Source organism: Erigeron canadensis, chromosome 1, assembly GCF_010389155.1.
Source record: "Erigeron canadensis isolate Cc75 chromosome 1, C_canadensis_v1, whole genome shotgun sequence".
Taxonomy (NCBI): domain Eukaryota; kingdom Viridiplantae; phylum Streptophyta; class Magnoliopsida; order Asterales; family Asteraceae; genus Erigeron; species Erigeron canadensis.
Genome location: NC_057761.1, coordinates 41,574,844 through 41,589,578, shown reverse-complemented (window position 1 = coordinate 41,589,578; position 14,735 = coordinate 41,574,844). Strand labels below are relative to the sequence as shown.

At 38.7% G+C, this 14,735-nt stretch overlaps 1 protein-coding gene across 1 annotated transcript; it reads right to left on the bottom strand.

Annotated features, from left to right (window-relative positions):
- Positions 1-651: 651 nt before the first annotated feature.
- On the bottom strand, positions 652-1,353 carry LOC122592672. Its single transcript, XM_043764959.1, has one exon. It carries the CDS (start codon positions 1,351-1,353, stop codon positions 652-654), a length of 702 nt encoding a protein of 233 aa, XP_043620894.1.
- Between the last annotated feature and the right edge of the window lie 13,382 nt (positions 1,354-14,735).

Genomic DNA, 14,735 nt, shown 5'->3' with positions numbered 1-14,735 from the left:
ACACAAACATTTTATTAAACATTACATAACCATAAACTTAATTTAAAAACAACATAAACATAATTTAAAAAATACATAAACTAAATAAAGACACCTAAATCAATGCCTCAATCGGTGATGGTTGTGCATGTGGGTCGTCAAGGTATGCTAAATCCAAACCAGATACGTGCGTTGTCAGATCATACCAGAGGCGATGATGGACTTATTCGTCATGTAACTCCCTCAACACGTTCCGGTCATAAACAATAGGGGAGGGTGGATCCATAATACGAACCGGTGATATTGCCCTCCCATCGTCTTTTATTATCATGTTGTGCAATATACTACATGTAGTGACGATCTTCCCAATCTTCTCCTTTGTTGTGAACTGGACGGGACGCTCCAAAATCTTCCATTTCCCTTTGCGAACACCAAAAGCCCGTTCAACACCCTTTCTTGCCGCCTCTTGGAGTCTTTTGAACTTAATGCCTTAACAAACGTAGACCACCTAGGTTATATTCCATCGGTAACGTAATATCCATGCTTGTAATTTCGTTCATTTACGGTAAATGAACTGTCTGGTGCGGTTCCATTACGATAGGAATTAAACAATGGCGACGGATTCAAAACGTTAACATCGTTGTTTGATCCAGTGGGACCAAAAAACGAATGTCAAATCCACAAGTCGTAAGAAGCAACACACTCAATCATGATAGTCGGCACCTTATGATCACCCCTCGTGTATTGCCCTTTTAAGTATTTAGGACACTTAGCCCATTCGATGTGTGTACAATCAAGACAACCAAGCATTCCTGGAATGTGGTGTCTTTCTTCATGCGCTTGTGTGATGAGAGCAACATCGTGAGATGTCGGCTTGCGTAAAAACTCCGGTTTGTATAAACCAATGACCGCATCACAAAAATATTCGAGGCTCTCACGTGATGTTCTTTCCTCAATGCATAAATACTCATCATACGCGTCTGGTGGTTCACCCGTGGACAATTGTTTGATCTCCGATGTGCATTTTTGTAGAGCCGTGAAGCTTCTTCTTCCCCGAGCATCATATCCTGTTTGAAAGTACTCGAACCTAGCTTCAATATCATTAACAATCTTCAAAAACAACCTTTTGCTCATGCGGAAACGATGACGGAAAAATGGCTTGTCGAATTTGGAGTCTTCAACAAAGTAGTCGTGCATTAGCCTATCGTACGCGTCTACCCGATCTCGGTCGATGTACCTACGGGTGTTGGTAGAGCTTCCGGTGTCTTCGTACGCGTCTAAAACCATTTGGAAAAATTGAAAAGTGCTCCCGTTTGATGAGTCGGAAAGAGAAGGGGGAACGCAATACGAAGACGAGTCGGAAGATGAATCCATTTTGTGATAAAATTAAGATGTTTGGGGTGAAAGTTTTGTGTAAAAAGTGTGTGTAAAATGTATATTTAGTTGTTTGTAGTTATGGGTTTGAAAATTGATGGCGTATCCATATTACGCTACGAAAGGCTTGCCAAACGAACAAGTGCTAACCCGCAGCGCTACGAAGGAACCTGCGTGGGAAAGGCGCCCAGCTGGAAATAATACCCAAATAAAGAAGAGATTGCCTAAATCTCTTCTTCCCTAAAATAAGGACGATCGGTTCCAACTAATTTGGGAAGTTAAATCTATTCCTTTAATCATGGAAAAACCTATCTACAAGGAAGTTTCCATCCTCCTATGAACTCTCTTTCCTATCAACGATTCTTCTACTATAAAAGGAGACATAAGACCTTCAGAAGGGCATACGAGAGGAAAACACACACACATTACACTCCGGCTTTGATTGGCGTAAAGAGGCTTACACTCTACCTTCAGGGAACCGCTAACAATCAAAGCCACAAACCTTCCCCCATCAATCCCTAGCGCGATCCGGTGCACAAACATTGGCGCCATCCGTGGGACCCCGCATTTTGATCCTGCAAAAAACACCATATAAACCAGTTTTTTGTACCGAATTAAGGCTAGGAAAATGGCTGACGTACCACCAGGTTTCGAATCGCAAGTTCAGCGATCAACTGGAAACGAGTCTGTTGAGAACAACCCACCCACTTCTGGTCCAGCAATTGTAACACCTGTTGGTGATAATCGACAAACAGGTTCCCTTGTTGAAGGTAGCGCAGAGCGCACTACTCAAACACCAGAAGGCCACGGTAGATTTTCACAGGGATCCCCGACAAGAAAACAACTGTTTGACCCTGATTATATTATCAGAAACTACAGTCATATTCGGCAAACCATGAGCCATCTTAGGAGAACTGGAGCACTAGGTAGCACTAGCAGGGTGCTAGATTTTGATGGCGAGACAAATGACGATTACGATGCAGAAACTCCGCCGAGAGGGCTTCGAAGATATCCCAGAAATCCAAGATCCCGAGTCGAAGCCGGATACGGCTTTGACCTAGGTAGCGGGGGCCTCGCACGTCAAGATCCTCGAAGTCGGTCACAAGAAGGAAGACCCGAGGGCTCCAGACCTGGAGACGTGCCGCCAGAAGGAAGGACTCAAGATGGCACCCGCATTAGGGGTATGGGACCTGAAGATCAGCGTCCCGAAGCACCTCGGGGACAGCCCGCTCCAGATCAAAATCCGCAGCACGCTACAGAAAATCCCGGAGGAAATAACAATGGCTCATCACGTGGTGTGCCTCAAAACCATAACGTCCCTTCGGGGACAAGCACAGGACCTTCGAGCCAAACCTACCTGGCACCTTCGGGTTACACCTATCAAAGGCCTCCGGGACTAACCTTCACAGGACCTTCGGACCAAACATATCAAGGCCCATATAACCAAGGATATACTGGGCAGGGTTATGGAAACACGAGCGGCCCGCAGTATCACCCACAGCCATATAGAAATCAGACGATGGGACCCCTGCATCAGTATTTTGCACCCCAATTTGCAACACAGACCTTCGGGTCGGCACCAATTCCAAGACCATACGGGCTCCAGAACTGGGGGGCTCCAACGTACCAAAATGCCTTAGAATTCAGTTTGGTTGGAGGAAGCGTCAAAAACTCACCCTTCGTAGCCTGGATACAAAATTATCCCCTCCCGACAGACTTGAAATACCCTTCGCACCTTGGGACCTACAAAGGAAAAAGCGACCCGGATGATTTCCTGGAAGCATTCGAAGGAGTGGCTGAGATGAAAGCATGGAACGTACCCATTGCGTGCCGAATGTTTAGGTATGCTCTCAAAGGGGATGCCAGAGAATGGTTAAAAAGAGTAACGAAAGGGTCAATTGTTAGCTTTGACGACCTCAAGGAAAAATTTAGAGCCCGATTCAGTCAACAGAAGAAACACAAGAAAATCCACGTGGTGGTTCACGGGATAAGACAAAGAGAGACAGAAAGCTGTAGATCATTTATCGACAGGTTTACCATTGAGACAGAGGATATAGTAGACCTCGCTGAGTCCCAAAGGATATCAGGACTAATTCATGGTCTTCGGCACAATCGCTGGTAGAGTTCCTATATAGGGATCTTCCAAATACTTAAGAACAGGTCCAAAAGAGAACGCATGTATTCTTAGATGCAAGAGAAATAGCTTCGAAGAGGGACAATAGTCCCCCACATGACAAAGAGGCTTTGGCAAAAAGGGGAAAATGGGGAAATGATAGGGAAAAACCTAAATATAGCCCGTACCAAAAGGAAGATAGGGGATTCCACAAGACTATTCTACCAGAACTGAATAAGACTCCAAAAGAAATCCTACTCACCGAAAGCGTGGCAAAGAATTTCTCCACACCACCCCGATTGAACCCAAGGAGCAGAAGAAACACTTCCAAATACTGTGAGTTTCACCAGGATTACGGTCATGATACTAACACCTGCTGGCAGCTAAAGAAGGCCATAGAAGAAGCTATTAGTGAAGGAAAGCTGACACACCTGGTTAAAAGTGTGAGGCAGCAAAACCCCAAAAAAGAGGATGACCAAGGAGAAAAGAAGAAAGGCCCAGAGAAAACTATCTATGCTATTTTAAAGAAAAAACCTGTGGAAAAGCGCCCTCTCCCAAAGATGTACCGGGGTAATGTAAGCAATATCTCATTTCCTTCAACATACAAGGTCTTCCGTGACCCACTGTTAATCACTGACATTTTGGAAATATCAAAAGTTAAGGAGATAATGGTAGACACAGGGGGTGAATGTAATGTGCTGTACGAGAAAGCGTTCTGGAAGTTACACCCTGTGTCATGAATGAACCTCAAAAGGACAGAAGCTTCGGTACAAGGGTACTCCGGAGAAACAGGTAATCCCATGGGAAAGCTATCGGTTAAGATGGCTATCGGAGAGGGAAGGTGGAAGCGAACTGAGAAAATCAGTTTTCTGGTAGTCAGCGGAACTTCCCTGTTCCAGGCAATCCTGGGAAGACCCGGGATACAAAAGTTTGAAATGATCCCATCCGTCATTCATGGCATGATCAAGTACCAATCGGACAGAGGCATCGGAACCTTAGTAACAAAGAACAAAAAGCTATCTGAGGAAGGCCAGGATGGACCACATTACCTGACATGGAGCGAAGGACCTTACCTAGGTCGTATGGATGGTACTAAACCACCTACTAAAGACAAGGCAATTTTAGTAAGGAAAAACCTTTTTATTAATTATTCTCTTTTATTTTGAAAAGCCTAGAGGATATGGTATGTAACCTCAAATATGTTATTAAATAAAGGCTTATATTCCTTTTATTTGTGTATCTCTCCTCGTATTTAAATAGAAGTGCATAGATTTGCGCATAAATTTAAAAACACACAAGGAAAAAGAGACACAACATTAATTCGCATACAATGCAAAAAGAAAATGGGGACGCCCATAAATATATAAAAAAATCTCCGGAGAGAATTGCAAACGTCCGCCACAACGGACATTGACATGTAAAGCATGCTAAGACGGTTCTCAAACCGCACGTAGCATAAAGTACCTTGCTACGCATAGGTGGTTCCCAAACCATTTATAGCAAAATATAACTTGCTAGCCGATAAAAAAGGGTTTTGGTTCTCAAACCATGTAAAAGTAAAATGGTTCTCAAACCATGAAAAAGTAAAATGGTTTCCAAACCATGTAAGAAAAATTTTCTTTTATGAAAAATTATATAAAAACAAATGGTTCTCAAACCATACAAAAATGGTATATAACACCATATAACGGTTCGCAGACAGTATAGCGCAAATGCAAACTGCTGCAAATAATTATGCATATATAGCATAAATAGGACTTGGTAAAAGACTGTAGATGTAAGTCATAGCCACCCTGCATTATATTCACAGATGTAGCACTATAGGAGCTGCACAAAATATTCATAAACACAACCATATAAGGCTGTCAAAAGATGATAATTGTTTTAAAACCACAGGCACCATAGTTAAAGAAAAAGATGAAATTGTCTGAGTTGGCACACACGCCAAATACCAAGGCACACAGGCCTGATCACTGGGGTCCTTCATGGTCTTCCGGTTGAATCACATCAGGAGCAATCTTGAGCAAGTCTTCAACAGCAACATGGGGGTCAGCAACAACCTTCTCCAAGAAAGGAAAAACAGCTTCCTTCCACTTGTGATCAGCTACCTCCAGCTCATGAGAGGCATTGGGGACAAAATCACCCCTGCAAGTCAGGTCACACTTTCCCTCGGCCGAAAACTCCTCCAACACAGTGGACCTCTCATCAGACCTCTCAGCAGAGGTCAAATCACCCAACAGCTGCCCAACCTCATCGCTATAAAGCAAAGACTTTCTAACATACGGGATCACCTCAGTCACTACCCTTGCTCTGTCAACCTTCAGCAAATCAACCTGATCATGCAGCAAACGGCTACTTTCCTTTTCTTGATCAATTTCTTTTTGGAGTTTGGCCAAAGACTCTTCATGAACAACGGCGTCTGCCTTCAACATGGTCAGTTGTTGCCTCAAACTCTGAACCAGATCGGATGCTTCAACAGTGGTCACGAACCTGGCCTCCCTGGCTTTCAAATCCTCAACAGTGGTTGTCAACGAATGCACCTTCAAACTCTTAGACCTAAGATCAACGACCATCCTGGAAAAAAGCCTAGCAGCAACAACATCAAGATAAGCATGGAACTGGCGATCTTTTTTGAAAACCTTCAGGAAAGTCTCATTGTCCATATTGTCAATTTTCTTCACATCCTCAGCATTCATTTTGTCACCATTCAACCAATTCAGAATTTCTTGATCATGTAAAGCTGCAAAAGGAAAAGCCAAACAAGAATTTTGGGGAAAATACAAGAATGTCAGGAAAATAAAGCCATTAAATAAAGCATAGCTATTGACAGAGAAAAATGACAACAAAACAGGATGGAGAAAAGAAGGTACCAGTCTTAGGGGAAGAGGGCTTACGGAACTCAGAATCCTTCGCTTCATCACCTACTTTCCTTCTTTTCAATCGACCTGCAACAAACTGAGGGACACTTGCGCTTGGAGTTGACTTCTTTTTCTTCTTATCAGTAGCAGATACTTCAAGAACTTCAACATCAGAGTAATCCACATTCAGGATTGGTGGATCTGCAGAACTTTGCACCTCAGGATTGTCATTATGAACGCCAGAAGATCCTGCATTCTGAGAAGGCGCATCAGCAGTACCACTCCCCTGTCCTTCAATGCGAGGCACAACAGTAACCTCCTTCACTCCCTTCCTTACAAATTTTCTAAAAGTCATATCTGCAAAAATAGATATCAAAAACTAAATATTAACAAAAAAGGAGGTAAAAAGGATGATGTGATACTTACCATCAATATTCACACCACTAGGCAGAGATGGTATCAGTTTGGCTTTATAAAAAACAACATCAGGATATGCTACAACTGTTATGGGATGCAACCGAATTTCTCGACACAATGTATCAACGGCATAGTCTGGGAAAGGGTTGTCATATTTGGCATGGACACACAGTAACTTTTTATCGGTGACAGACTCGTATTCCTTAGGGATTAACGATGATTTCATGAAAACAAATTGACTTTTTCAGTCACGAATATCTAAACCACCCCTCTTAAAACAACCCGCCTTGGAGCGATTGCCTACTGTAGCCCAATCACCAGAGGGGCAAGTTTGAACAAAATACCTAAACAAATCTAATGACGGCTCTCCACCATATGCCATACACATCACCTCAAAAGCAATAATCCTAGATAAACCTAAAGGAGTGATGGTGGAGATATGGATTTCAAAGAAGTCAAGGACTTCAAGCATGAAAGCAGAAAAGGGGTACCTAACATTACCTTCAGATACTGACTGTAAATAAAAACCTACATACCCATCAGGGGGGTCAAAACGGTGTCACCGTCAAAAGGTATTTTAAACAAAGATATTTTGCCAGGGAAGAACTTATCAACAAAAGCAGTTAGCTTTGATCGAATAACGGTGGACTCAGTAATTTTTTATGCCCTCTTTCGACATCAGAACAGAGAAACGATGAACAAAAATAAGAATTAAAGGGAAGGAATGGCGTACCTACTGTGATGACCGGAGACGACAAGTTCGGAAAAAACCCTAGAAAAAAGGGATTTTGTTTTGAAAAATAAAAAAAGTGGAAGTCGAAAATAAAATAAAAAAGAAGATGAAAATCGGCTTTATATGGAAGGCTGCATGCTAATCAGGGCCGTCGAAATCGTGCCTTGAGATACGCGCCGAACTACCACTTTTAAATACCGATTAACACCTTTCAAATCAAGGGATTAATTAGGATTCAGAAAAATTGCAAGGAAGTCCCTGGAAAACATCAATATTTAGTATAGTCCAAGAGAATGTTTATTTGGCAAAAATCATCCCCTTGGACTGGGGGGCTTGATGGCGTATCCATATTACGCTACGAAAGGCTTGTCAAACGAACAAGTGCTAACCCGTAGCGCTACGAAGGAACCTGCGTGGGAAAGGCGCCCAGCTGGAAATAATACCCAAATAAAGAAGAGATTGCCTAAATCTCTTCTTCCCTAAAATAAGGACGATCGGTTCCAACTAATTTGGGAAGTTAAATCTATTCTTTTAATCATGGGAAAACCTATCTACAAGGAAGTTTCCATCCTCCTATGGACTCTCCTTCCTATCAACGATTCTTCTACTATAAAAGGAGACATAAGACCTTCAGAAGGGCATACGAGAGGAAAACACACACACATTACACTCCGGCTTTGATTGGCGTAAAGAGGCTTACACTCTACCTTTAAGGAACCGCTAACAATCAAAGCTACAAACCTTCCCCCATCAATCCCTAGCGCGATCCGGTGCACAAACAAAAATAATGGGTTTAAATAGGGAAAAAGTTTTTTTTTTATATCCGTTGCATCTAAATCGAATGGGGCCCACTTTTTTGACCGTTGAACGGTCATATCTCTCATCCCACACTTCAACCCTCGGCTGGCTTCTAAACCGCCCAAACCCAGCCCGCTTGGAGCCCGCGTGACCGGCAGTGGTGTTCCCCGGAGGGTTGGGCCAACCCGCTTGAAGCCCTTTGTCCACTCCGTGCGCCCTTACTACTTTTATTTATGTTTGTTTTACATTAACTGGTGAAGTCTAAAACTTTCTGTGAAGTCTGGACCACCTACAAGTATTACTAGGGGTGGACTACTTTAAAGGTGCAGTAGCCTCAGCCACGAGTCTATTTTGTGCTTAGAAAAAAAAACGAGTCTATTTTGTCTAAAACTTTTTGATATACGCTAGTTTTTTACAAGTATAATTTTGCTATGAGTCAAGTAAATTTGAGATGTCTATTACAGTAATAGGGAAAACTCTAAGCTTCTGGAAGATTTTTAATTTATAGCAATAATAAAATTTATAAAGGTGTATTTGTACCAATAAATGAGAAGCAAAGACTAACAAAAGTAATTAATAGTACTCTTATAAAACGCTAGAAAATAGTGTAAAACCCTTAAAGCCGCTTAAAAAACGTAATAATACAGTCGTTAAGGTTAATTTGTACAGATATGAGGCTAGTGAAAAAAACCTGTGCTACATGTTAACAGGAATTCCTGATTCCGGCCGCCATTGATCATTACGCTTATCAATGGTCATAATTAGAAATAATACTGTCAAATGAAAAATTTTGTGTTTGAGCTAGAGAGTATTGTCAAGCTAGCTAGCTGCTGGATATAGATTAAAGGCATCCCCGAGTAACAGAATCTCAACCGCTTTACTATACATCAAACACCAAATCAAAGAAGACGACATAAAAGAATATCATAACCCATAGATACTCACATATTGGTCTAAAATGGTACCCTGTATATATCGAAAACAAAATTTGGGAACAATGACAAAGTAATCAAATGCGTCATCTTACTGGTGGCACAGTAAAAATTTGGCTTGATAATTGATATGAAACCAAATCTCTTAATTACTATAGCTACCCTGCACATATATATGGAATTTGGCACAAATTAAGAGTCATGGAAGCATCTATTAGCTTTGGCTTAATTAGCCGTTTCATGTTCTAGATCAATGACATACAATAATCTAGATGACATATACTACTATATATTTTCTACAAATGTGAACGTTTCCATATGTACGTAGTTTATTTCTTATACTCCTTGTTTGCTATATATACAACTTCTAATTTTTAATATATATAGGCACGGTAGGTTAATTTGACTTCTTACTTAATTTGTTATATGTATGTATATTCTTACTTTTCTTATATAAGTGTTTCATGAGCTTGCCCGATGATGAGCCTAAAATCCATGCAATCTTTCACACATACCTACTCATATAAGGGTTGACAAATTAAGATAGATTAGTATATACTGAAGTTGCATAGAAATGGAGTGATGTTAGTATAAGTTTGACTTCACAATAATATATTCTGGTTAACCGTAATTAGAAGCGTAATTTAAAGTTTTGGCGAGCATACCTATCACGTGATACATATAATTGTCGACCATAGATTTCTTTACCACTAAACAAAGTCAAGTTTGTTCACAGAAAAGCAACTTAAATCACACTCGTATCTACTTGTATTCAATTTAGATATCATTGTTGTCGTTGACTATAATTAGGTGATGTTATATGGGTGTTTGGGTATTATTATCTATATTATAAGTTAGTATAACACATGTGTGGTAAATATAGCAATTATTATCACTTCCCATACTATAATCGCACACTCTCACGTAAAAGTGTTAGGTGCAAAAAGTATCATTTTTTCCTTAATAAATTAATTTACACTATCAATCATTTATCTTCTAAATGATATCCACTACCCCTTTACACCATTAATTACATTTACATCAATTACTTACACAGTTACTGTTGGAGTGTGATCATGTAAATTATAAACATATGTCCGGAAATAATTTAAGCCTACGGGGTCACACGAAATGACACGGTAACTCGATATCATTAATTAGTATATTAAACTAATATATTATTTAAATATATAATCATGAATTAATTAACTATGTATTTAATTAATTAAAGAGGAGGTGTTGGATTGAAATAAGGAAAACGAGTTGTTTCCTTATTCCACCATAGGGGGCCGAAAATTTCAAGGGTAAATCCCTTGGGATTACTTGTCCACCAAGTTTAAAACCCTTACATAATTACCTATAAATAGAGGGCTAATTCCAAGGGTTTTCACAATACATTCACAATACAATCTAATTGTGAAAAACTTCTCTCTCTCTCTCTCTCTCTCTCTCTCTTTGGTCGACCGAAAACCCCTCTCCATAGGGTTTTTGGTTTTTGGTTTTTAAGCAAGAAAAGGGTTTTTCGGGTTTAGTGCTTAGGTCGATCAAAAGGGTTAGCAACAAGGGTTGTTCGGTTCGTGATTCGGGTACTAGCATACAATATACGGGGTGTCTAGTGTGCGATCGTAGAGGGGTTTTACTTTAGACCCTAATTCATCTTAATAATAATATCATTATTATTTGGAAGCTTTGCTAAAAGGTACACGTCTCAATTCTCTTCTTTGTTAATTAATTTGATTACATATTTATATGATTCTTCCGTTGCGTACTCATGATTAGATGCGTACATTCTAACAGTTACACTCACCACCAACAACATGACCACAACCGCCGTTATACCACCGTCAGTCACCGTCACCTCCAAACCCCCGCTACATCGTACTGCTTGTTCAAATTAGTAATTGTCATATATATCTTTCTCTTCATCAGTCTTAATTTGGAACTTTCTATGAGAATATTATTGCTATTGTCAAATTATATTACTAATATGTTTTGTCAGCTAAATATTTATGTTAGAATATATGAAGACTGTTTCCACTAAGATGATTTATAAGGTTCGCACTTTTCAATGGGACTTTAACATCTGATCTTGTATTAATTTTATGGGTTATTATTTGAAAAACCCTCAACTTGTTACTGAAACCTTTTCTGAGCTCCAACAAAAATAAAGTTCTATTTGAGGGTATAAAAACAGCTAAAACTACTTTTGTGGGGTCTCGTGTAAGTAGCCAATCAAAAAAAAATTGAATGTAATTTCTCTGTATTTTATTTCATTTATCGATTACATGGAAATTCCAAGTCTTATCTATATACAAAACACCAAAGATCCGGCCACAGAACTCATGAAACAATTTGAATAATCCTGATTGTATCATTGTCTCCATCTAACCATTCTCATGTTCAACTCTTATTAAACAACCTAAGTTAAAGATGTGAAGTTTTTACTTAACGCCACCGTGAAGTCTCCATAGCCGCCACCATAAATACCGCTACTATTCCGATAATGAACCTTATACCCAAATTTGACACTTTCAAATTAATCAATCTTATTTGTTTTTCACCCAAAATAGTTCTTCACGGGAGACCTAATCAGTTGTGAGGAAGCCAAAATTAGATCTGGAATCAAGGGACAATTGGAATGGCAGAGAAATTGAAGGTGTGTGGTGGTAGTTCTTGATAGTTGTTTGTGTTTCTGAAATTGGTAGATGGGTTTTGCAGATCCAGTGATTTGGAATGAAACCATTGTTCAGATTTTGGTAACTTTGTATGCAATGAAGTTTCTGACGCCGACAGTGGTGGTTTTGAAATGGAAGTGGCTAGATGTTGATGTGGTACAAGGGAATATAAAGAGGTAGCTAAATTGAACTCTTTTTGTTGGAGCCATAGAAAAGGTTTCATTGACGAGTTGAAGGACTTTTCAAGTAATTATCCCCTAAAAATAGGATAAAACCGGCTAGCAACTGTACATGTCAGTAAAAAGTGGTCACGGTCATAATAAAGTAATTTTAGCCGTTTCCATACCCTCAAATAAAACCTTTTATTGTTGGCTCCCTAGAAAAGATTTCAGTGAAAAGTTAAGAGACTTTTTAAGTAATTAGCCCTAATTTTAAACATCTTATCTCAAACTTTGAGTTCATAGGATATTAATTAAAACGGCCATCTATCTTCTATCTACGAGTTTTACTTAATTTTTTTGGTTGTGTTTACTTAATGCTTCAATTATCTTCTATCTCCGAAGTGATTTTGCTCACATTGAAATTTAAATTCATTTATGAGATAAAACTCAATCTAAATAATTAAACTATTTCATTTTTATCGCTTTATAAAGATTCTCTAGTTTTCTTCTAGTGTATCTCTCCGAAACACACGATATACAGTAACAGATAATCGATCAAAATCAACAGTACTTGAGATCCGGGCTCACGTGTATTGAATGTGGTCCACTAACTAATAAGTTGCGGGCTGGCGTTTATAATAGCAAACTAATGTAAATATTTAAACGTAATAACGTATGGTGTGAGTATATGCATCTAGAAGAAAATGAAAAGTCAAAAACTAGCCAGCTAGACATATATATTTTTTTTTTGTTGTTGAGTTGCTGGTTTATGTAAGCGGTTGTACAAATCCTCACACGATATTTTTATCCGGATAAAAATAAAAAACTTTATGAGTATCAATGTATCACGTATCTATCATATGAAAACTCATATGATATGATACAAACAATATACACCCGATTACTACAATTATTCTAAATAATAAAAAAAAGTCAAAAAATCTCATCTAAAAACCCAACAATCAAACGTGATTGGATAGACACATAATAACATACGAGTAACATGCTACCATAGATATATGGAAGTTAATGAATAACTAGAAGTTGAAAAAAAAAAGCTTTCATTAAATGCATGTTCCATGTTCTATGCTACATGCTACTTGCAATCCCAACGTCTAACGTCCAACCAACCATTCATTTTAATATCATATATACTTGTACTTAGGGATGGAACCAGAAACTTTTTTATATAGGGGCAAAGAAACTTTTTTTTAAATGTATTAGGTTTCTAATAAACAATTTAGTAAAACTAAATTAATCTAAACTAGAACTTGATGTATTATAGATTTATAACAAGATGTTAAAATACAAATTTACATCTATATATGAGAATGAAAAAAATAAACAATTAAAATAATGAAAACTTATTACCGTATGTTTATTAGAAATATATTTTGTGAAAGAAACATACTTTCTATTTAAAAAAAAACAACAAAACTAAAACTATAGTTTTTTTTTAAGTATTTACTTACATTGTGTTGCATCTTTTAATTTATTTAATTATATTATAATATTAATGTAGATTTGGAAAAAAAACTGACATTTCATATAAACAAAAATATATATACAAATGCAAAACAAAATATAATATCAAAGTGTAGTATGCTAGATTTGAACACACAATCTCCTATTTAGGAGGTTGGGAGAATTCTACTAGGCTACAAGTGGATATTGTTTTACTTAAACATATCTTCAGTTATATAATATGTAGGGACAAAAAAAGATATATGAAAAAAAAATTACGTTAGGCCTTGCCCCCATCGTAGCTCCACCTCTGCTTGTAGTAGACTTTCATATACTTATTGGTTAATTTCGTATAGTTAGGTCTATCCTTATAAGGCTAGACGGAGCGCGATGGGGAGGGAGCAGGTACTGGACCGGTACCGGTTGGCACACCGCGCCGACCCCCGGTACCGGTGGGGTGGGGAGAGAACTGGGAGCACCGTGCCGGTTCTTGTGCCTATTGTTTTCAACTGTTACCAACATTAAAAAAAAGGCTAGTGGGTCCCACCCCCAACAGATCTCTTTCTCTTTTTCTCCTCTGCTCTCGTTCTGTTTCTTTTTTTTTCTTTCAAACACAAAACACACAAATCACACACACACATATCATATATTGTAGAAGCAATTTCTGAGAGGCTTTTGTTGTCCGTTGCAATACAATTCCAAGGGTTGATTATGAAGAAGAAAAGATGTCTTCAAGGTCGTGATGATGTCAGCACGAAGTTGCTAGTTCGTGTGAATGAGCTTAAAGCCCACGAACGAGATTGAAGCCCAGCCCGTTTCTACAGCCTATATATACTAGAATTAGGTTACAATTGTAGGTTAACGATCTTAGTTGCAACAGATTTCATTCATAGCGCACGAGGTAGAGATTTATACCTCGTGCCGGTCAGATGTATACTGATTTGGTGTAATATCCATATCATTAATGATATTCACGAGTTTTACATCTGTTCTTATCTCTTATTCTTCATGTAATTCGTGTTTATATGTTCATAATTTTACAGAAACTTCAAGGACAAATCTAAGTGGATTCCGCACACTTAGATGTTGTTAGATCGTGATTTAATCGGTCCAAACCGCACTTTCATATATATACATATATTTTATCAAACAACAATCATGAACCCTTTCTTCAACAATCCTATATTTTTTGACAATCATGGCCCAACACCCCCAAATTTCCAATCGGACT

What these genes read in the sequence shown, in the direction of transcription:
- LOC122592672 (XM_043764959.1), bottom strand. Translation starts at nt 1,353, where the DNA reads ATGGATTCATCTTCCGACTCGTCTTCGTATTGCGTTCCCCCTTCTCTT.